This window comes from Coturnix japonica, chromosome 2 (assembly GCF_054131305.1).
Source record: "Coturnix japonica strain WE chromosome 2, WE-NBRP24, whole genome shotgun sequence".
NCBI classification, from domain to species: Eukaryota; Metazoa; Chordata; class Aves; order Galliformes; family Phasianidae; genus Coturnix; species Coturnix japonica.
In genome coordinates, this window is record NC_140664.1 from 259,402 (window position 1) to 283,659 (window position 24,258).

At 52.7% G+C, this 24,258-nt stretch overlaps 1 protein-coding gene across 12 annotated transcripts in view; it reads right to left on the minus strand.

The window, feature by feature from the left end:
• OPLAH (5-oxoprolinase, ATP-hydrolysing) overlaps positions 1-24,258 on the minus strand; it is a 142,187-nt gene that overhangs the window by 69,211 nt on the left and 48,718 nt on the right. For 10 of the 12 annotated variants that reach the window (XR_014942348.1, XM_085536841.1, XM_085536839.1 and 7 more), the window contains 4 exons: positions 23,671-23,841; positions 19,902-20,039; positions 16,505-16,643; positions 5,204-5,316 (listed from right to left, as the gene is read on the minus strand). Coding sequence is in view for 11 of the 12 variants with exons in the window: in XM_085536841.1 (XP_085392967.1) it covers positions 5,204-5,316; positions 16,505-16,643; positions 19,902-20,039; positions 23,671-23,841 (561 nt within the window). In the remaining variant the exon portion in view is untranslated. Of the gene's footprint in view, positions 1-5,203; positions 5,317-10,084; positions 10,154-16,504; positions 16,644-16,794; positions 16,877-19,901; positions 20,040-23,670; positions 23,842-24,258 lie in introns of those variants that run through there. The other 2 variants (XM_085536848.1, XM_085536849.1) reach the window with 2 other exon arrangements.

The following is a 24,258-nucleotide window of genomic DNA, read 5'->3' on the forward strand; positions in this document are numbered from 1 at the left end:
CCCATAGGATCCACATAGGACCCACATAGGACCTCCTTAGACCCCCATAGGACCCCCATAGACCCCCCATAGCCCCCATAGGATCCACATAGGACCCACATAGGACCTCCTTAGACCCCCATAGGACTCCCATAGCCTCCACATAGACCCCATAGCCCACATAGGACCCCCATAGGACCCCCATAGGACCCCCATAGGACACCCATAGCCCTCCATAGCCCCCGTAAGACCCACATAGGACACCTACAGACCCCTATAGAACCCCCATAGCCCCCATAGGACCCACATAGGATCCCCATAGACCCCTATAGGACCCCCATAGCCCCCCATAGACCCCCATATCCCCCCCATACACCCCCCATAGGACCCCCATAGACCCCCATAGCCCCCATAGGACCCCCATAGAACCCCCATAGACCCCATAGACCCCATAGATCCTGCATAGACCCCACATAGACCCCATAGACCCCATAAATCCCCTATAGACACCCCATAGCCCCCCATAGGATCCCCAGGTCCCCCATAGACCCCATAAATCCCCTATAGACACCCCATAGCCCCCCATAGGATCCCCAGGTCCCCCATAGCCCCCCATAGCCCCCATAGGACCCCCGTAGACCCCTATAGGACCCCCATAGACCCCCATAGACCCCCATAGCCCCCACAGACCACCATAGGACCCCCAGGTCCCCAATAGACCCCATAGGACCCCCATAGGGTCCCCCAGTACCCCCATAGACTCCATAGATCCCGCATAGACCCCACATAGACCCCATAGACCCCATAAATCCCCCATAGATCCCCCATAGACCCCCCATAGCCCCCATAGGACTCACATATGACCACCACAGACCCCCATAGGACCCCCATATCCCCACAGGACCCCCATAGACCTCCATAGCCCCCATAGGACCCCCATAGGACCCCATAGACCCCCATAGACCCCCCATAGACCACCCATAGCCCCCCATAGCCCCCCATAGCCCCCCCATAGCCCCTATAGACCACCATAGGACCCCCAGGTCCCCAGTAGACCCCATAGGACCCCCATAGGGTCCCCCAGTACCCCCATAGACCCCATAGATCCCGCATAGACCCCACAGACCCCATAAATCCCCCACATAGACCCCCCATAGACCCCCCATAGGATCCCCAGGTCCCCAGTAGACCCCATAGGATCCCCCAGGCCCCCCATAGAACCCCATAGCCCCCCATAGCCCCCATAGAACCCCCATAGAACCCCCATAGACCCCCCATAGCCCCTCATAGGCCCCCATAGGACATCCCAGTACCCCCATAGGACACCCATAGGACCCCCAGGTCCCCAATAGACCCCATAGGACCCACATAAAACCCCCATAGACCCCCATAGACCACCATAGGACCCCCAGGTCCCCAAGAGACCCCATAGGACCCACATAGGACACACATAGGACTCTCATAGACCCCCATAGCCTCTATAGACCCCCCATACACCCCCATAGCCCCCCATAGCCCCCATAGACCCTCCATAGATCCCATAAATCCCCTATAGACCCCCCATAGCCCCCATAGGACCCCCATAGCCCCCATTGCCCCCCATAGACCACCCATAGACCCCATAGGACCCACATAGCTCCCATAGCCCCCATAGAGCCCCCATAGACCCCATAGGACCCCCATATCCCCCCATAGGACCCCCAGGTCCCCCATAGACCACCCATAGCCCCCATAGCCCCCCATAGGACATCCCAGTAACCCCATGGACCCCAAAGACCCCCCAAAGCCCCCCATAGACCCTCCATACACCCCCCATAGACCCCCCCATAGCCCCCATAGGCCCCCCATAGCCCCCCACTGCCCCCCATAGCCCCCATAGACCCCCACAGACCCCATAGCCCCCCATAGCCCCCCATAGCCCCACAGGACCCCCATAGACCCCCATAGCCCCCCATAGCCCCCATAGAGCTCCCATAGCCCCCCATAAGCCCCCCATAGGACATCCCAGTACCCCCATAGATCCCTATTGACACCCCATAGACCCCATAGATCCCCCATAGACCCCATAGACCCCATAGATCCCCCATAGACCCCATAGATCCCGCATAGATCCCTATAGACCCCACAGACCCCATAAATCCCCTATAGACCCCCCATAGCCCCCCATAGGACCCCCGTAGACTCCCATAGCCCCCATAGGACCCCATAGGCCCCCATAGAATCCCCATAGCCCCCATAGGACCCCATAGCCCCCCCATAGACCCCCATAGCCCCCATAGGACCCCATAGCCCCCCATAGGACCCCCATAGGACACCCTGGTCCCACATAGCCCCCGATAGCCCCCCATAGCCCCTATAGGACATCCCAGTAACCCCATAGGACCCCCATAGGACCCCCATAGGACCCCCATAGGCCCCCATAGCCCCCATAGGACCCCCATAGACCCCATAGATCCCGCATAGACCCCACATAGACCCCATAGACCTCCATAGTACCCCATAGCCCCCCACAGCCCCCCATAGCCCCCATAGAGCTCCCATAGCCCCCCATAAGCCCCCCATAGGACATCCCAGTACCCCCATAGACCCCATAGACTCCCATAACCCCCCATAGGACCCCCATAGGACCCACATAGGACCCACATAGGACCCCCATAACCCCCATAGGATCCACATAGGACACCTATAGACCCACATAGCTCCCTATAGCCCCATAGGACTCACATAGGACCCCTATAGACCCCCATAGACCACCATAGGACCCCCATAGGGTCCCCCCGTGCCCCCATAGACCCCATAGATCCCGCATAGGACCCCCATAGACCCCCATAGCCCCCATAGACCCTCCATACACCCCCCATAGACCCCCATAGACCACCCATAGCCCCCATAGGACTCACATAGGCCCCCATATCTCCCCATAGGAACCACATAGGATCCCCATAGACCCCCCATAGACCCCCCATAGACCCCATAGGACCCACAAAGCCCCCATAGCCCCCATAGACCCCCCATAGACCCCATAGCCCCCTTAGGACTCCCATAGGACAACCATAGCCCTCCATAGCCCCATAAGGACCCACATAGGACCCCCACAGACCCCCATAGGACCCGCATAGCCCCCATAGAACCCCCATAGATCCCATTAATCCCCTATAGACCCCCCATAGCCCCCATAGGACCCCCATAGACCCCATAGATCCCGCATAGACCCCACATAGACCCCATAGACCTCCATAGTACCCCATAGCCCCCCACAGCCCCCCATAGCCCCCATAGAGCTCCCATAGCCCCCCATAAGCCCCCCATAGGACATCCCAGTACCCCCATAGACCCCATAGACTCCCATAACCCTCCATAGGACCCCCATAGGACCCACATAGGACCCACATAGGACCCCCATAACCCCCATAGGATCCACATAGGACACCTATAGACCCACATAGCTCCCTATAGCCCCTATAGGACTCACATAGGACCCCTATAGACCCCCATAGACCACCATAGGACCCCCATAGGGTCCTCCCGTGCCCCCATAGACCCCATAGATCCCGCATAGGACCCCCATAGACCCCCATAGCCCCCATAGACCCTCCATACACCCCCCATAGACCCCCATAGACCACCCATAGCCCCCATAGGACTCACATAGGCCCCCATATCTCCCCATAGGAACCACATAGGATCCCCATAGACCCCCCATAGACCCCATAGCCCCCTTAGGACTCCCATAGGACAACCATAGCCCTCCATAGCCCCATAAGGACCCACATAGGACCCCCACAGACCCCCATAGGACCCCCATAGCCCCCATAGAACCCCATAGACCCCATAGACCCTATAGACCCCCCATATCCCCCATATCCCCCATAGCCCTCCATAGCCCCACAGGACCCCCATAGACCCCCATAGCCCCCCATAGCCCCCATAGAGCTCCCATAGCCCCCCATACGCCCCCCATAGACCCCCATAGCCCCCATAGGACCCCATAGGCCCCCATAGGACCCCCATAGCCCCCCATAGCCCCCCATAGGACCCCCATAGGACACCCTGGTCCCACATAGCCCCCGATAGCCCCCCATAGCCCCTATAGGACATCCCAGTACCCCCATAGGACCCCCATAGGACCCCCATAGGCCCCCATAGCCCCCATAGGACCCCCATAGACCCCATAGATCCTGCATAGACCCCACATAGACCCCATAGACCCCATAAATCCCCTATAGACCCCCCCATAGCTCCCCATAGCCCCCCATATCCCCCATAGGACCCACATAGGACATCCCAGTACCCCCATGGACCCCCATAGGACCCCCAGGTTCCCAATAGACCGCATAGGACCCACATTGGACCCCCATAGCCCCCATAGAACCCCCATAGCCCCTATAGGACCCACATAGGACCCCCATAGACCCCCACAGGACCCCCACAGCCCCCCATATCCCCCCATAGCCCCCATAGCCCACATTGGACCCCCATATCCCCCAATAGCCCCCCATAGCCCCCATAGACCCCCATAGCCCCCCAATAGCCCCCATAACCCCATAAATCCCCTATAGACCCCCCCATATCCCCCATAGGACCCACATAGGACCCCACATAGACCCCATAGACCCCATAAATCCCCTATAGACCCCCCATATCCCCCATAGGACCCACATAGGACCCCACATAGACCCCATAGACCCCATAAATCCCCTATAGACCCCCATAGGACCCTCATAGCCCCCATAGGACCCCCATAGCCCCCATAGACCCCCCATAGGCCCCCATACACCCCCCATAGGACCCCCATAGACCCCATAGACCCCACATAGACCCCATAAATCCCCCATAGACCCCATAAATCCCCCATATCCCCCATAGCCCCCATAGGACCCCCATAGCCCCCATAGAGCCCCCATAGACCACCCATAGACCCCATAGACCCCATAAATCCCCCATAGACCCCATAAATCCCCTATAGACCCCCCATATCCCCCATAGGACCCACATAGGACCCCACATAGACCCCAGAGACCCCATAAATCCCCTATAGACCCGCATAGGACCCTCATAGCCCCCAGAGGACCCCCATAGCCCCCATAGACCCCCATAGCCCCCATAGGACCCGCATAGGACCCCCATAGCCCTCCATAGCCCCCATAGGACCCACAAGGACCCCTATAGACCCCATAAATCCCCCATAGACCCCATAAATCCCCCATATCCCCCATATCCCCACCTGTGTGGGTCGATGATGATGGCGGGGCCGGGCAGTCGCTGCTCACAGCTCAGACGCTCCATCAGGAACACGGGGGTGGCCAGGAACCCGCCATCAAAGTAACAGCGGGTCACCTGGATATGGGGGATTTATAGGGGATTTATAGGGTCTATAGGGGTTATATGGGGTCTATGGGGTGTCAATAGGGATCTATGGGGTCTATGGGGTCTATGGGGTGTCAATAGGGATCTATGGGGTCTATGGGGTCTGTGGGGTGGCCAGGAACCCGCCCTCAAAGTAACAGTGGGTCACCTGGATATGGGGGATTTATGGGGTCTATAGGGGATATATGGGGTCTATGGGGGATATATGGGGACTATGGGGTCTGTGGGGTGTCAATAGGGATCTATGGGGTCTATGGGGTCTGTGGGGTGGCCAGGAACCCGCCCTCAAAGTAACAGCGGGTCACCTGGATATGGGGGATTTATAGGGGATTTATAGGGTCTATAGGGGATATATAGGGTCTATGGGGTGTCAATAGGGATCTATGGGGTCTATGGGGTCTATGGGGTGTCAATAGGGATCTATGGGGTCTAAGGGGGATTTATAGGGTCTATGGGGGATTTATGGGGTCTATGGGGTCTATGGGGTGGCCAGGAACCCGCCCTCAAAGTAACAGCGCGTCACCTGGGGGTATAGGGGATTTATAGGGTCTATAGGGGATCTATGGGGTCTATAGGGGATTTATAGGGTCTATGGGGGTAATATGGGGTCTGTGGGGGTTATATGGGGTCTATGGGGTCTATGGGGTCTGTGGGGTGGCCAGGAACCCGCCCTCAAAGTAACAGCGGGTCACCTGGATATGGGGGATTTATAGGGTCTGTGGGGGATTTATAGGGTCTATAGGGGATTTATAGGGTCTATGGGGGATTTATAGGGTCTATGGGGTCTGTGGGGGATCTATGGGGTCTATGGGGTCTATGGGGGATCTATGGGGTCTATGGGGGGTCTATGGGGGATCTATGGGGTCTATGGGGGGTCTATGGGGGATCTATGGGGTCTATGGGGTCTATGGGGTCTACGGGGGATCTATGGGGTCTATGGGGTCTACGGGGGATCTATGGGGTCTATGGGGTCTGTGGGGTGTCAATAGGGATCTATGGGGTCTATGGGGTCTGTGGGGTGGCCAGGAACCCGCCCTCAAAGTAACAGCGGGTCACCTGGATATGGGGGATTTATAGGGGATTTATAGGGTCTATAGGGGATAAATAGGGTCTATGGGGTGTCAATAGGGATCTATGGGGTCTATAGGGTCTATGGGGTGTCAATAGGGATCTATGGGGTCTATGGGGTCTGTGGGGTGGCCAGGAACCCGCCCTCAAAGTAACAGCGGGTCACCTGGATATGGGGGATTTATAGGGGATTTATAGGGTCTATAGGGGATATATGGGGTCTATGGGGTCTATGGGGGGTCTATGGGGTCTATGGGGTCTGTGGGGTGGCCAGGAACCCGCCCTCAAAGTAACAGCGGGTCACCTGGATATGGGGGATTTATAGGGGATTTATAGGGTCTATAGGGGATATATAGGGTCTATGGGGTGTCAATAGGGATCTATGGGGTCTATAGGGTCTATGGGGTGTCAATAGGGATCTATGGGGTCTATGGGGTCTGTGGGGTGTCAATAGGGATCTATGGGGTCTATGGGGTCTGTGGGGTGGCCAGGAACCCGCCCTCAAAGTAACAGCGGGTCACCTGGATATGGGGGATTTATAGGGGATTTATAGGGTCTATAGGGGATATATGGGGTCTATGGGGTCTATGGGGGGTCTATGGGGTCTATGGGGTCTGTGGGGTGGCCAGGAACCCGCCCTCAAAGTAACAGCGGGTCACCTGGATATGGGGGATTTATAGGGGATTTATAGGGTCTATAGGGGATATATGGGGTCTATGGGGTGTCAATAGGGATCTATGGGGTCTATGGGGTCTGTGGGGTGGCCAGGAACCCGCCCTCAAAGTAACAGTGGGTCACCTGGATATGGGGGATTTATGGGGTCTATAGGGGATATATGGGGTCTATGGGGGATATATGGGGACTATGGGGTCTGTGGGGTGTCAATAGGGATCTATGGGGTCTATGGGGTCTGTGGGGTGGCCAGGAAACCCCCCTCAAAGTAACAGCGGGTCACCTGGATATGGGGGATTTATAGGGGATTTATAGGGTCTATAGGGGATATATGGGGTCTATGGGGTCTATGGGGGGTCTATGGGGTCTGTGGGGTGTCCAGGAACCCGCCCTCAAAGTAACAGTGGGTCACCTGGATATGGGGGATTTATAGGGTCTATGGGGTGTCAGTAGGGATCTATGGGGTCTAAGGGGGATTTATAGGGTCTATGGGGGATTTATGGGGTCTATGGGGTCTATGGGGTGGCCAGGAACCCGCCCTCAAAGTAACAGCGCGTCACCTGGGGGTATAGGGGATTTATTGGGTCTATAGGGGATCTATGGGGTCTATAGGGGATTTATAGGGTCTATGGGGTGTCAGTAGGGATCTATGGGGTCTAAGGGGGATTTATAGGGTCTATGGGGGATTTATGGGGTCTATGGGGTCTATGGGGTGTCCAGGAACCCGCCCTCAAAGTAACAGTGGGTCACCTGGATATGGGGGATTTATAGGGTCTATGGGGTGTCAGTAGGGATCTATGGGGTCTAAGGGGGATTTATAGGGTCTATGGGGGATTTATGGGGTCTATGGGGTCTATGGGGTGGCCAGGAACCCGCCCTCAAAGTAACAGCGCGTCACCTGGGGGTATAGGGGATTTATTGGGTCTATAGGGGATCTATGGGGTCTATAGGGGATTTATAGGGTCTATGGGGTGTCAGTAGGGATCTATGGGGTCTAAGGGGGATTTATAGGGTCTATGGGGAATTTATGGGGTCTATGGGGTCTATGGGGTGGCCAGGAACCCGCCCTCAAAGTAACAGTGGGTCACCTGGATATGGGGGATTTATAGGGTCTATGGGGTGTCAGTAGGGATCTATGGGGTCTAAGGGGGATTTATAGGGTCTATGGGGGATTTATGGGGTCTATGGGGTCTATGGGGTCTATGGGGTGGCCAGGAACCCGCCCTCAAAGTAACAGCGCGTCACCTGGGGGTATAGGGGATTTATAGGGTCTATAGGGGATCTATGGGGTCTATAGGGGATTTATAGGGTCTATGGGGGTAATATGGGGTCTGTGGGGGTTATATGGGGTCTATGGGGTCTATGGGGTCTGTGGGGTGGCCAGGAACCCGCCCTCAAAGTAACAGCGGGTCACCTGGATATGGGGGATTTATAGGGTCTATGGGGGATTTATAGGGTCTATGGGGTCTGTGGGGGATCTATGGGGTCTATGGGGTCTATGGGGGATCTATGGGGTCTATGGGGGGTCTATGGGGGGTCTATGGGGTCTATGGGGTCTATGGGGTCTACGGGGGATCTATGGGGTCTATGGGGTCTACGGGGGATCTATGGGGTCTATGGGGTCTGTGGGGTGTCAATAGGGATCTATGGGGTCTATGGGGGGTCTATGGGGGATCTATGGGGTCTATGGGGTCTATGGGGTCTACGGGGGATCTATGGGGTCTATGGGGTCTGTGGGGTGTCAATAGGGATCTATGGGGTCTATGGGGTCTGTGGGGTCTATGGGGTGTCCAGGAATCTGTCCTCAAAGTAACAGCGGGTCACCTGCGGGTATGGGGGATTTATAGGGTCTGTGGGGGATATATGGGGTCTATGGGGTTTATGGGGTGTCAATAGGGATCTATGGGGTCTATGGGGGATCTATAGGGTCTGTGGGGTGTCAATAGGGATCTATGGGGTCTATGGGGTCTGTGGGGTCTATGGGGTGGCCAGGAAACTGCCCTCAAAGTAACAGTGGGTCACCTGGGGATATAGGGGATTTATAGGGTCTATGGGGGATTTATAGGGTCTGTGGGGATCTATGGGGTCTATGGGGTCTGTGGGGTGTCAATAGGGATCTATGGGGTCTATGGAGCCTATGGGGTGTCCAGGAACCCGCCCTCAAAGTAACAGCGGGTCACCTGCATATGGGGGATTTATAGGGTCTATGGGGGATTTATAGGGTCTGTGGGGATCTACGGGGTCTATGGGGTCTGTGGGGTGTCAATAGGGATCTATGGGGTCTATGGGGTCTGTGGGGTCTATGGGGTGGCCAGGAAACCGCCCTCAAAGTAACAGCGCGTCACCTGGGGGTATAGGGGATTTATGGGGTCTATAGGGGATTTATAGGGTCTATAGGGGATATATAGGGTCTATGGGGTGTCAATAGGGATCTATGGGGTCTATGGGGTCTATGGGGTCTGTGGGGTGTCCAGGAAGCCCCCCTCAAAGTAACAGCGGGTCACCTGGATATGGGGGATTTATAGGGTCTGTGGAGGATTTATAGGGTCTATAGGGGATTTATAGGGTCTATAGGGGATTTATAGGGTCTATGGGGGATTTATAGGGTCTATGGGGTCTGTGGGGGATCTATGGGGTCTATGGGGTCTATGGGGGATCTATGGGGTCTATGGGGGGGTCTATGGGGGATCTATGGGGTCTATGGGGTCTATGGGGTCTACGGGGGATCTATGGGGTCTATGGGGTCTGTGGGGTGTCAATAGGGATCTATGGGGTCTATGGGGTCTATGGGGGATCTATGGGGTCTATGGGGTGTCCAGGAAGCCCCCCTCAAAGTAACAGCGGGTCACCTGGGGATATGGGGGATTTATAGTGTCTATGGGGTGTCAATAGGGATATATGGGGTCAATGGGGGATCTATGGGATCTATAGGGCATCTATGGGGTCTGTGGGGTCTATGGGGGATCTATGGGGTGTCAATAGGGATCTATGGGGTCTATGGGGTCTATGGGGTTTATGGGGTCTGTGGGGTGTCCAGGAAGCCCCCCTCAAAGTAACAGCGGGTCACCTGGGGGATATGGGGGATCTATGGAGTCTATGGGGTCTATGGGGGATCTATGGGGTCTATGGGGTGTCTATGGGGTCTATGGGGGATATATGGGGTGTCCAGGAAGCCCCCCTCAAAGTAACAGCGCGTCACCTGGGGGGATATGGGGGATATGGGGTCTGTAGGGTCTGTAGGGGGCAATGGGGGGGCGTATGGGGGATCTATGGGGTCTATGGGGGATCTATGGGGTCTGTAGGGGGCAATGGGGGGGGATATGGGGGATCTATGGGGTCTATGGGGTGTATATGGGGTCTATGGGGGATCTAAGGGGGATCTATGGGGTCTGTGGGGTCAATGGGGGATCTATGGGGTCTATGGGGTCTGTGGGGTCTATGGGGTGTCTATGGGGTCCCTATGGGATATCAATGGGGTATCAATGGGGTCTCTATTTGGTCTGAGTGTTGGTGTCCCTATGGTGTCCCTATGGGTTATCAGTGGGGTCCCTATGTGATCCCTATTGGGTATCAATAGGGTTCCTACGGTGTCCCTATGGGGTATTGGTGTCCCTATAGGTCCCTATGTTGTCCCTATGGGGTCCCTATGGGGTATCAGTGTTGTCCCTGTGGGGTATCTGTGGGGTCTCTATGGGGTCCCTATAGGGTATCTACAGGGTATCAGTGGTGTCCCTATGGGGTCCCTATGGGGTCTATATGGTGTTCCTATGAGGTTGCTATGGGTATCAGTGGGATCCCTATAGGGTCCCTATGGTGTCCCTATGGGGTCCCTATGGGGTATCAATAGGGTCCCTATGGGGTATTGGTGTTGTCCCTATAGGATCCCTATGGGGTCCCTATGGGGTATCAATAGGGTCCCTATGGGGTATTGGTGTTGTCCCTATAGGATCCCTATGGGGTCCCTATGGGGTATCAATAGGGTCCCTATGGGGTATTGGTGTTGTCCCTATCGGATCCCTATGGGGTCCCTATGGGGTATCAATGGGGTCCCTATGGGGTACTGGTGTTGTCCCTATAGGATCCCTATGGGGTCCCTATGGGGTATCAATAGGGTCCCTATGGGGTATTGGTGTTGTCCCTATAGGATCCCTATGGGGTACCAATGGGGTATCAATGGGGTCCCTATGGGGTATTGGTGTTGTCCCTATAGGATCCCTATGGGGTACCAATGGGGTCCCTATAGGATCCCTATGGGGTCCCTATGGGGTACTGGTGTTGTCCCTATCAGATCCCTATGGGGTCCCTATGGGGTATCAATGCGGTCCCTATGGGGTACTGGTGTTGTCCCTATAGGATCCCTATGGGTTACCAGTGGTGTCCCTATAGGGTATCAGTGTTTTCCCTATAGGATCCCTATGTTGTCCCTATGGGGTAGTGGTGTCCCTATAGGATCCCTATGTTGTCCCTATGGGGTATTGGTGTCCCTATAGGATCCCTATGTTGTCCCTATGGGGTATCAGTGTTGTCCCTATAGGATCCCTATGGTGTCCCTATGGGGTATTGGTGTCCCTATAGGATCCCTATGTTGTCCCTATGGGGTATCAGTGTTGTCCCTATAGGATCGCTATGGTGTCCTTATGGGGTATTGGTGTCCCTATAGGATCCCTATGTTGTCCTTATGGGGTATTGGTGTCCCTATAGGATCCCTATGTTGTCCCTATGGGGTATTGGTGTCCCTATAGGATCCCTATGGTCCCTATGGGGTATTGGTGTCCCTATAGGATCCCTATGGTGTCCCTATGGGGTATTGGTGTCCCTATAGGATCCCTATGGTCCCTATGGGGTATTGGTGTCCCTATAGGATCCCTATGGTGTCCCTATGGGGTATCAGTGTTTTCCCTATAGGATCCCTATGTTGTCCCTATGGGGTATTGGTGTCCCTATAGGATCCCTATGTTGTCCCTATGGGGTATTGGTGTCCCTATAGGATCGCTATGGTGTCCCTATGGGGTATTGGTGTCCCTATAGGATCCCTATGTTGTCCTTATGGGGTACTGGTGTCCCTATAGGATCCCTATGGTGTCCCTATGGGGTATTGGTGTCCCTATAGGATCCCTATGGTGTCCCTATGGGGTATTGGTGTCCCTATAGGATCCCTATGTTGTCCTTATGGGGTACTGGTGTCCCTATAGGATCCCTATGGTGTCCCTATGGGGTATTGGTGTCCCTATAGGATCCCTATGGTCCCTATGGAGTATTGGTGTCCCTATAGGATCCCTATGTTGTCCCTATGGGGTATCAGTGTTTTCCCTATAGGATCCCTATGTTGTCCCTATGGGGTATTGGTGTCCCTATAGGATCCCTATGTTGTCCCTATGGGGTATCGGTGTCCCTATAGGATCCCTATGGTGTCCCTATGGGGTATTGGTGTCCCTATAGGATCCCTATGTTGTCCCTATGGGGTACTGGTGTCCCTATAGGATCCCTATGGTGTCCCTATGGGGTATTGGTGTCCCTATAGGATCCCTATGGTCCCTATGGAGTATTGGTGTCCCTATAGGATCCCTATGTTGTCCCTATGGGGTACTGGTGTCCCTATAGGATCCCTATGTTGTCCCTATGGGGTATTGGTGTCCCTATAGGATCCCTATGTTGTCCCTATGGGGTATCAGTGTTGTCCCTATAGGATCCCTATGGTGTCCCTATGGGGTATCAGTGTTGTCCCTATAGGATCCCTATGTTGTCCCTATGGGGTATCAGTGTTGTCCCTATAGGATCCCTATGGTGTCCCTATGGGGTATCAGTGTTGTCCCTATAGGATCCCTATGGTGTCCCTATGGGGTATCAGTGTTGTCCCTATAGGATCCCTATGGTGTCCCTATGGGGTATTGGTGTCCCTATAGGATCCCTATGTTGTCCCTATGGGGTATTGGTGTCCCTATAGGATCCCTATGGTGTCCCTATGGGGTATTGGTGTCCCTATAGGATCCCTATGTTGTCCCTATAGGATCCCTATGTTGTCCCTATGGGGTATCAGTGTTGTCCCTATAGGATCCCTATGTTGTCCCTATGGGGTATTGGTGTCCCTATAGGATCCCTATGTTGTCCCTATGGGGTATCAGTGTTGTCCCTATAGGATCCCTATGTTGTCCCTATGGGGTATTTGTGTCCCTATAGGATCCCTATGGTGTCCCTATGGGGTATTGGTGTCCCTATAGGATCCCTATGTTGTCCCTATGGGGTATTGGTGTCCCTATAGGATCCCTATGTTGTCCCTATAGGATCGCTATGGTGTCCCTATGGGGTACTGGTGTCCCTATAGGATCCCTATGTTGTCCCTATGGGGTATTGGTGTCCCTATAGGATCGCTATGTTGTCCCTATGGGGTATTGGTGTCCCTATAGGATCCCTATGTTGTCCCTATGGGGTATCAGTGTTGTCCCTATAGGATCCCTATGGTGTCCCTATGGGGTATTGGTGTCCCTATAGGATCCCTATGGTGTCCCTATGGGGTATCAGTGTTGTCCCTATAGGATCCCTATGGTGTCCCTATGGGGTATCAGTGTTGTTCCTATAGGATCCCTATGGTGTCCCTATGGGGTATCAGTGTTGTCCCTATAGGATCCCTATGTTGTCCCTATGGGGTATTGGTGTCCCTATAGGATCCCTATGTTGTCCCTATGGGGTATTGGTGTCCCTATAGGATCCCTATGGTGTCCCTATGGGGTATCAGTGTTGTCCCTATAGGATCCCTATGGTGTCCCTATGGGGTATCAGTGTTGTTCCTATAGGATCCCTATGGTGTCCCTATGGGGTATCAGTGTTGTCCCTATAGGATCCCTATGTTGTCCCTATGGGGTATTGGTGTCCCTATAGGATCCCTATGGTGTCCCTATAGGATCCCTATGTTGTCCCTATGGGGTATTGGTGTCCCTATAGGATCCCTATGTTGTCCCTATGGGGTATTGGTGTCCCTATAGGATCCCTATGGTCCCTATGGGGTATTGGTGTCCCTATAGGATCCCTATGTTGTCCCTATGGGGTATTGGTGTCCCTATAGGATCCCTATGGTGTCCCTATGGGGTATTGGTGTCCCTATAGGATCCCTATGGTGTACCTATGGGGTATCAGTGTTGTCCCTATAGGATCCCTATGGTGTCCCTATGGGGTATTGGTGTCCCTATAGGATCCCTATGTTGTCCCTATGGGGTATTGGTGTCCCTATAGGATCCCTATGTTGTCCCTATGTGGTATTGGTGTCCCTATAGGATCCCTATGGTCCCTATGGGGTATTGGTGTCCCTATAGGATCCCTATGGTGTCCCTATGGGGTATTGGTGTCCCTATAGGATCCCTATGGTGTCCCTATGGGGTATTGGTGTCCCTATAGGATCCCTATGGTGTCCCTATGGGGTATTGGTGTCCCTATAGGATCCCTATGTTATCCCTATGGGGTATTGGTGTCCCTATAGGATCCCTATGTTGTCCCTATAGGATCGCTATGGTGTCCCTATGGGGTACTGGTGTCCCTATAGGATCCCTATGTTGTCCCTATGGGGTATTGGTGTCCCTATAGGATCCCTATGTTGTCCCTATGGGGTATTGGTGTCCCTATAGGATCCCTATGGTGTCCCTATGGGGTATTGGTGTCCCTATAGGATCCCTATGTTGTCCCTATGGGGTATTGGTGTCCCTATAGGATCCCTATGTTGTCCCTATGGGGTATTGGTGTCCCTATAGGATCCCTATGTTGTCCCTATGGGGTATTGGTGTCCCTATAGGATCCCTATGTTGTCCCTATGGGGTATTGGTGTCCCTATAGGATCCCTATGGTGCCCCTATGGGGTATCAGTGTTGTCCCTATAGGATCCCTATGGTGTCCCTATGGGGTATTGGTGTCCCTATAGGATCCCTATGTTGTCCCTATGGGGTATTGGTGTCCCTATAGGATCCCTATGGTGTCCCTATGGGGTATTGGTGTCCCTATAGGTTCCCTATGTTGTCCCTATGGGGTATTGGTGTCCCTATAGGATCCCTATGTTGTCCCTATAGGATCCCTATGGTGTCCCTATAGGATCCCTATGGTGTCCCTATGGGGTATTGGTGTCCCTATAGGATCCCTATGGTCCCTATGGGGTATTGGTGTCCCTATAGGATCCCTATGGTCCCTATGGGGTATTGGTGTCCCTATAGGATCCCTATGGTCCCTATGGAGTATTGGTGTCCCTATAGGATCCCTATGTTGTCCCTATGGGGTATTGGTGTCCCTATAGGATCCCTATGGTGTCCCTATGGGGTATTGGTGTCCCTATAGGATCCCTATGGTGTCCCTATGGGGTATTGGTGTCCCTATAGGATCCCTATGGTGTCCCTATGGGGTATTGGTGTCCCTATAGGATCCCTATGGTGTCCCTATGGGGTATTGGTGTCCCTATAGGATCCCTATGGTCCCTATGGGGTATTGGTGTCCCTATAGGATCCCTATGGTCCCTATGGGGTATTGGTGTCCCTATAGGATCCCTATGGTCCCTATGGGGTATTGGTGTCCCTATAGGATCCCTATGTTGTCCCTATGGGGTATTGGTGTCCCTATAGGATCCCTATGGTGTCCCTATGGGGTATTGGTGTCCCTATAGGATCCCTATGGTGTCCCTATAGGATCCCTATGTTGTCCCAATGGGGTATTAGTGTCCCTATAGGATCCCTATGTTGTCCCTATGGGGTATTGGTGTCCCTATAGGATCCCTATGGTCCCTATGGGGTATCAGTGTTGTCCCTATAGGATCCCTATGGTCCCTATGGGGTATTGGTGTCCCTATAGGATCCCTATGTTGTCCCTATGGGGTATTGGTGTCCCTATAGGATCCCTATGGTCCCTATGGGGTATTGGTGTCCCTATAGGATCCCTATGGTGTCCCTATGGGGTATTGGTGTCCCTATAGGATCCCTATGGTCCCTATGGGGTATTGGTGTCCCTATAGGATCCCTATGTTGTCCCTATGGGGTATTGGTGTCCCTATAGGATCCCTATGTTGTCCCTATGGGGTATTGGTGTCCCTATAGGATCCCTATGGTGTCCCTATGGGGTATTGGTGTCCCTATAGGATCCCTATGTTGTCCCTATGGGGTATTGGTGTCCCTATAGGATCCCTATTGCCCCTATGAGGTATTGGTGTCCCTATAGGATCCCTATGGTGTCCCTATGGGGTATTGGTGTCCCTATAGGATCCCTATGGTGTCCCTATGGGGTATTGGTGTCCCTATAGGATCCCTATGGTCCCTATGGGGTATTGGTGTCCCTATAGGATCCCTATGTTGTCCCTATGGGGTATTGGTGTCCCTATAGGATCCCTATGTTGTCCCTATGGGGTATTGGTGTCCCTATAGGATCCCTATGGTCCCTATATGTCCCCGCTCACCATCTCCGGTGCTGCGGCTTCCCTGTTTATGGGGTCGCTGTGTTGCTCCGTGACCCCGCTGCTGCCCACACCCCGAACACGGACATCGTCCACCAGCACAGCACGGCCATACAGCGTCACCCCGAACTCACGGTGATACCTACACATATAGGATATAGGGTTATAGGGGTTATATGGGGTTATATGGGGTTATATGGGGTTATGGGGTTATATGGGGTTATAGGGGTTATATGGCGTTATATGGGGTTATATGGGGTTATATGGGGTTATATGGGGTTATAGGGGTTATATGGGGTTATATGGGGTTATATGGGGTTATATGGGGTTATGGGGTTATGGCCATACAGCGACACCCCGAACTCACGCTGATACCTACACATATAGGATATAGGGTTATAGGGGTTATATGGGGTTATATGGGGTTATAGGGGGTTATATGGGGTTATATGGGGTTATATGGGGTGTATGGGGTATATGGGGTATATGGGGTTATATGGGGTTATATGGGGTTATATGGGGTTATATGGGGTTATATTGGGTTATATGGGGTTATGGGGTTATATGGGGTTATATGGGGGTATATGGGGTTATATGGGGTTATATGGGGTTATATTGGGTTATATGGGGTTATGGGGTTATATGGGGTTATATGGGGGTATATGGGGTTATATGGGGTTATATGGGGTTATATGGGGTTATATGGGGTTATATGGGGTTATATGGGGTTATGGGGTTATATGGGGTTATATGGGGTGTATGGGGTGTATGGGGTTATATGGGGTCATAATAGGGTTATATGGGGTTATATGGGGTTATATGGGGTGTATGGGGGTGTATGGGGTCATAATAGGGTTGTATGGGGTTATATGGGGTATATGGGGCCATAATAGGGTTATATGGGGTGTATGGGGTGTATGGGGTGTATGGGGTTATATGGGGTTATATGGGGTTATATGGGGTGATATGGGGTATAATGGGGTTATATGGGGTTATATGGGGTGATATGGAGTTATATGGGGGTATATGGGGATATATGGGGTGTAATAGGGTATAATGGGGTTATATGGGGTTATATGGGGTATATGGGGTTATATGGGGTTATATGGGGTTATATGGGGTTATATGGGGTTATGGGGTTATATGGGGTTATGGGGTTATATGGGGTTATATGGGGTTATATGGGGTTATGGGGTTATATGGGGTTATATGGGGTTATATGGGGTTATGGGGTTATATGGGGTTATGGGGTTATATGGGTTATGGGGTTATGGCCATACAGCGTCACCCCAAACTCACGCTGGTACCTGGCCATATAGGATATAGGGTTATAGGGTTATGGGGTTATATGGGGTTATATGGGGTTATATGGCGTTATATGGGGTTATATGGGGTTATATGGGGTTATGGGGTTATGGCCATACAGCGTCACCCCAAACTCACGCTGGTACCTGGCCATATAAGAGTTATAGGGTTATAGGGTTATAGGGTTATGGGGTTACATGGGGTTATATGGGGTTATATGGGGTTATATGGGGTTATGGGGTTATATGGGGTTATATGGGGTTATATGGGGTATAGGGTTATGGGGTTATGGGGTTATGGCCATACAGCGTCACCCCAAACTCACGCTGGTACACATATAGGGTATAGGGTTATGGGGTTATGGGGTTATGGGGTTATATGGGTTATGGGGTTATGGGGTTATATGGGTTATGGGGTTATGGCTACACAGCGTCACCCCAAACTCACGCTGGTACCTACACATATAGGGTATAGGGTTATATGGGGTATATGGGGTGTATGGGGTTATAGGGGTTATATGGGGTTATGTGGTATATGGGTATATGGGGTATATAGGGGTATATGGGGTATACGGGGTTATGGGGTTATATGGGGTATATGGGGTGTAGGGGTTATGGGGGATATGGGGTATAGGGGTATATGGGGTATAGAGGTATAGGGGGTATAGGGGGATATGGGGTTATGGGGGTATGGGGTTATGGGGTTATGGGGGTATGGCCACGCAGCGTCAGCCCAAACTCACGCTGGTACCTGACCATATAAAGTTATGGGGTTATAGGGGTTATATGGGGTTATGGGGTATATGGGGGTATGGGGTATATGAGGTTATATGGGGTTATGGGGTATATAGGGTATATGGGGTATATGGAATATGGGGTTATATGGGGTATAGGGGTAAGGGGTCCCATAATGGGAGCTGGGGTTATGGGGTTATAGGAGTATGGTGTTATATGGGGTATAGGGGTATATGGGGTTATAGGGTTATGGGTTATGGGGTTACGGGTTTATAGGGTTATGGGGTATATGGGGTTATGGGGTTATGGGGTTATGGGGGTATAGGGTTATAGGGGTATAGGGGTTATAGGAGTTATAGGGTTATGGGGTTATCGGGGTATAGGGTTATAGGGTTATGGGTTATGGGGTTATAGGGTTATGTGGTTATAGGGGTATGGGGTCATAGGGTTATAGGGGTATGGGGTTATATGGGGTATAGGGTCATGGGGTGATGGGGTTATGGGGTCCCATAATGTGAGCTGGGGTTATGGGGTTATGGGGTTATAGGGATATAGGGGTATAGGGTTATGGGGTTATGGGGTTGTGGGGTTATAGGCTATGGGGTTATGGGGGTATGGGGTTATAGGGGTTATGGGGTTATGAGGTCATGGGGCTATGGGATAATGGGGTTTGTGGTCCCATAATGGGGTTAGGGGTCCCATAATGGTCTATAGGGTCCCATAATGGTCTATAGGGTCCCATATTGGTCTATAGGATCCCATATTGGTCTATAGGGTCCCATATAGTTCTATAGGATCCCATATTGGTCTATAGGGTCCCATATTGTTCTATAGGATCCCATATTGTTCTATAGGATCCCATATTGGTCTATAGGATTCCATATTGTTCTATAGGGTCCCATATTGTTCTATAGGATCCCACATTGGTCTATAGGGTCCCATATAGTTCTATAGGATCCCATATTGGTCTATAGGGTCCCATATAGTTCTATAGGATCCCATATTGGTCTATAGGGTCCCATATTGTTCTATAGGATCCCATATTGTTCTATAGGATCCCATATTGGTCTATAGGGTCCCATATTGTTCTATAGGATCCCATATTGGTCTATAGGATCCCATATTGGTCTATAGGGTCCCATATAGTTCTATAGGATCCCATATTGCTATATAGGGTCCCATATAGTTCTATAGGGTCCCATATAGTTCTATAGGATCCCATATTGTTCTATAGGATCCCATATAGTTCTATAGGATCCCATATTGCTCTATAGGGTCCCATATAGTTCTATAGGGTCCCATATTGTCCTATAGGGTCCCATATTGCTATATAGGGTTCTATAGGGTCCCAGATCCCGTACTGCTCTGTGAATGCAGCGAGGAAATCCCCGTGTCGGCAGCTGTTCTTATGGGGTGGGTGTCCGTCAGCGGAGCACATCAACGCGCAGTCAGTGCCCATATAGCGCAGGTGGAGGAACGGCTCCGTATGGATCGAGGTGCTATTGAAACATATAGAGACCCTATAACATCCCATATATCCCATATAACCCCATATAACCCCTATAACACCCCATATACCCCATATAACCCCATATAACCCCTATAACACCCCACATCAACGCGCAGTCAGTGCCCATATAGCGCAGGTGGAGGAACGGCTCCGTATGGATCGAGGTGCTATTGAAACATATAGAGACCCTATAACATCCCATATATCCCATATAACCCCATATAACCCCTATAACACCCCATATACCCCATATAACCCCATATAACCCCTATAACACCCCACATCAACGCGCAGTCAGTGCCCATATAGCGCAGGTGCAGGAACGGCTCCATATGGATCGAAGAGCTGTGTATATACAGAGACCCTATAACACCCCATATACCCCATATAACCCCATATAACCCCTATAACACCCCATATATCCCATATAACCCCATATAACCCCTATAACACCCCATATACCCCATATACCCCCATATAACCCCTATAACACCCCACATCAACGCACAGTCAGTGCCCATATAGCGCAGGTGGAGGAACGGCTCCAGATGGATCAATGAGCTATTGAAACATATAGAGACCCTATAACAACCCATATATCCCATATAACCCCTATAACACCCCATATACCCCATATACCCCCTATAACACCCCATATAACATCCCATAACCCCATATAACCCCATATAACCCCTATAACACCCCATATACCCCATATAACCCCATATAACCCCTATAACACCCCATATACCCCATATAACCCCATATAACCCCTATAACACCCCACATCAACGCGCAGTCAGTGCCCATATAGCGCAGGTGGAGGAACGGCTCCGTATGGATCGAGGTGCTATTGAAACATATAGAGACCCTATAACATCCCATATATCCCATATAACCCATATAACCCCTATAACACCCCATATACCCCATATAACCCCATATAACCCCTATAACACCCCACATCAATGCACAGTCAGTGCCCATATAGCGCAGGTGGAGGAACGGCTCCGTATGGATTGAGGTGCTGTGTGTACATATAGAGACCCTATAACACCCCATATACCCCATATAACCCCATATAACCCCATATAACCCCATATACCCCATATAACCCCATATAACCCCATATAACCCCATATAACCCCATATAACCCCATATAACCCCATATACCCCATATAACCCCATATACCCCATATAACCCCATATAACCCCATATAACCCCATATAACCCCATATACCCCATATAACCCCATATAACCCCATATACCCCATATAACCCCATATACCCCATATAACCCCATATAACCCCATATACCCCATATAACCCCATATACCCCATATAACCCCATATAACCCCTATAACACCCCATATAACCCCATATACCCCATATAACCCCATATAACCCCATATAACCCCATATACCCCATATAACCCCATATAACCCCATATAACCCCATATAACCCCATATACCCCATATAACCCCATATAACCCCATATAACCCCATATAACCCCATATAACCCCATATACCCCATATAACCCCATATACCCCATATAACCCCATATAACCCCATATACCCCATATAACCCCTATAACACCCCATATAACCCCATATAACCCCATATAACCCCATATAACCCATATAACCCCATATAACCCCATATAACCCCATATACCCCATATAACCCCTATATACCCCATAACCCCCTATATCACCCCATATACCCCATATCCCCCCCCATAACCCCCTATAGCCCCCCATATTCTCCCTATATCCCCCCATAACCCCCACATCCCCCTCCGTATCCCCCTATAACCCCCCATATCCCCCATATCCCCCATATCCCCCCATATCCCCCATATCCCCCCATATCCCCCATATCCCCCATATCCCCCCATATCCCCCATATCCCCCCATATCCCCCCATATCCCTCATATCCCCCCATATCCCCACATATCCCCCATGATTTCATGACCCCCCCCACTATTTCAGGACCCCCCCCACTATTTCAAGACCCCCCCCGATTCCAGCCCCCCCACCACTATTTCAGGACCCCCCCATGACTTCCAGCAACCCCCTCCATGACATCAGGACCCCCCCCACTATGTCAAGCCCCCCCCCCATGACTTCAAGACCCCCCCCCCCATTTCAGGCCCCCCCCACCATCATTCCATCCCCCCCCCCCATTACCTGCTGAATCCCTGCCTGTGCAGACCCCCCCCCACTATTTCAGGACCCCCCCTACTACTTCAGTCCCCCCCCCACGACTTCATTACCCCCCCACTATTTCAGGACCCCCCCCATGACTTCCAGCCCCCCCCTCATGACATCAGGACCCCCCCCCCATGACTTCTTGGCCCCCCCCCCCCCAATAACTTCAGGACCCCCCCCCACTATTTCAAGACACCCCCCATCATTCCATCCTCCCCCCCCATGACTTCAAGACCCCCCCCATTATTATTTCAGGACCCCCCCCCCACAAAATCAGGACCCCCCCCATCATTCCATCCCCCCCCCCCCATGACTTCAAGACCCCCCCCATTATTTCAGGACCCCCCCCCCCCAACATCAGGACCCCCCCCATCATTCCACCCCCCCCAATGACTTCAGGACCCCCCCCACTATTTCTGGACCCCCCCCACTATTTCAAGACCCCCCCGCTATTCCAGCCCCCCCGCACTATTTCAGGACCCCCCCATAACCATAATCCCCCCCAACCCTATTTCAGGACCCCCCCTATTTCAGGACCCCCCCCACTATTTCAGGACCCCCCCCCCTATTTGAGGACCCCCCCCACTATTTCAGGACCCCCCCCTATTTCAGGACCCCCCCCACTATTTCAGGACCCCCCCCCCTATTTCAGGACCCCCCCCACTATTTCAGGACCCCCCCACTATTCCATCCCCCCCCATTACCTGCTGAATCCCTGCCTATGCAGACCCCCCCCACTATTTCAGGACCCCCCCCTATTTCAGGACCCCCCCCACTATTTCAGGACCCCCCCCTATTTCAGGACCCCCCCCACTATTTCAGGACCCCCACCACTAATTCAGGACCCCCCCCACTATTTCAGGACCCCCCCCACTATTCCACCCCCCCCCATTACCTGCTGAATCCCTGCCTATGCAGACCCCCCCCACTATTTCAGGACCCCCCCCTATTTCAGGACCCCCCCCACTATTTCAGAACCCCCCCCCCATTTCAGGACCCCCCCTATTTCAGAACCCCCCCCCCCCCCATTTCAGGACCTCCCCCACTATTTCAGGACCCCCCCCATGACTTCATTACCCCCCCCCTATTTCAGGACCCCCCCCCTATTTCAGGACCCCCCCCATGACTTCATTGTCCCCCCCACTATTTCAGGACCCCCACCACTAATTCAGGACCCCCCCACTATTTCAGGACCCCCCCCATTTCAGGACCCCCCCACTATTTCAGGACCCCCCCCCCCCCCCCCACTATTTCAAGCCCCTCCCCACTATTTCAGGACCCCCCCATGACTTCATAACCCCCCCATGACTTCATAACCCCCCCCTATTTCAGGACCCCCCCCGACTATTTCAGCCCCCCCCCCATTTCAGCCCCCCCCCTCATTACATACCCCCCCCCTACCTGTCGAAGCCCAGCCTTATCAGCTCCTTGTGGCACTGCTCCTTTAAGGCGTCGATCCGCGCGTCCAGCTCCGCAAACGACGACGGTTCGTAACGGAGACAGCTCGGCTCCTGGGCCTCGTGTACGACGTCAGCCAGCGCCAGGCCAAAGGCTGAGAGAACACCGCTGTACCTATAGGGACATATAGGGATGTATAGGGACACCATAGGGACCCCATATACAGAGACCCCATAGGGACCCCATACACAGAGACCCCATAGGGACCCCACAGGGACCACATAGAGACCCCATAGACAGAGACCCCATAGGGACCCCATAGATAGAGACCCCATAGGGAACCCATAGATAGAGACCCCATAGGGACCCCATAGGGACCCCATAGATAGAGACCCCATAGGGACCCCATAGAGAGCACAGAGATAGAGACCCCATAGGGACCCCATAGGGACCCCATAGATAGAGACCCCATAGGGACCCCATAGATAGAGACCCCATAGGGACCCCATAGATACTCCTGGGCCTCGTGTACAATGTCAGCCAGGGCCAGGCCAAAGGCTGACAGAACACCACTGTACCTATAGGGACATA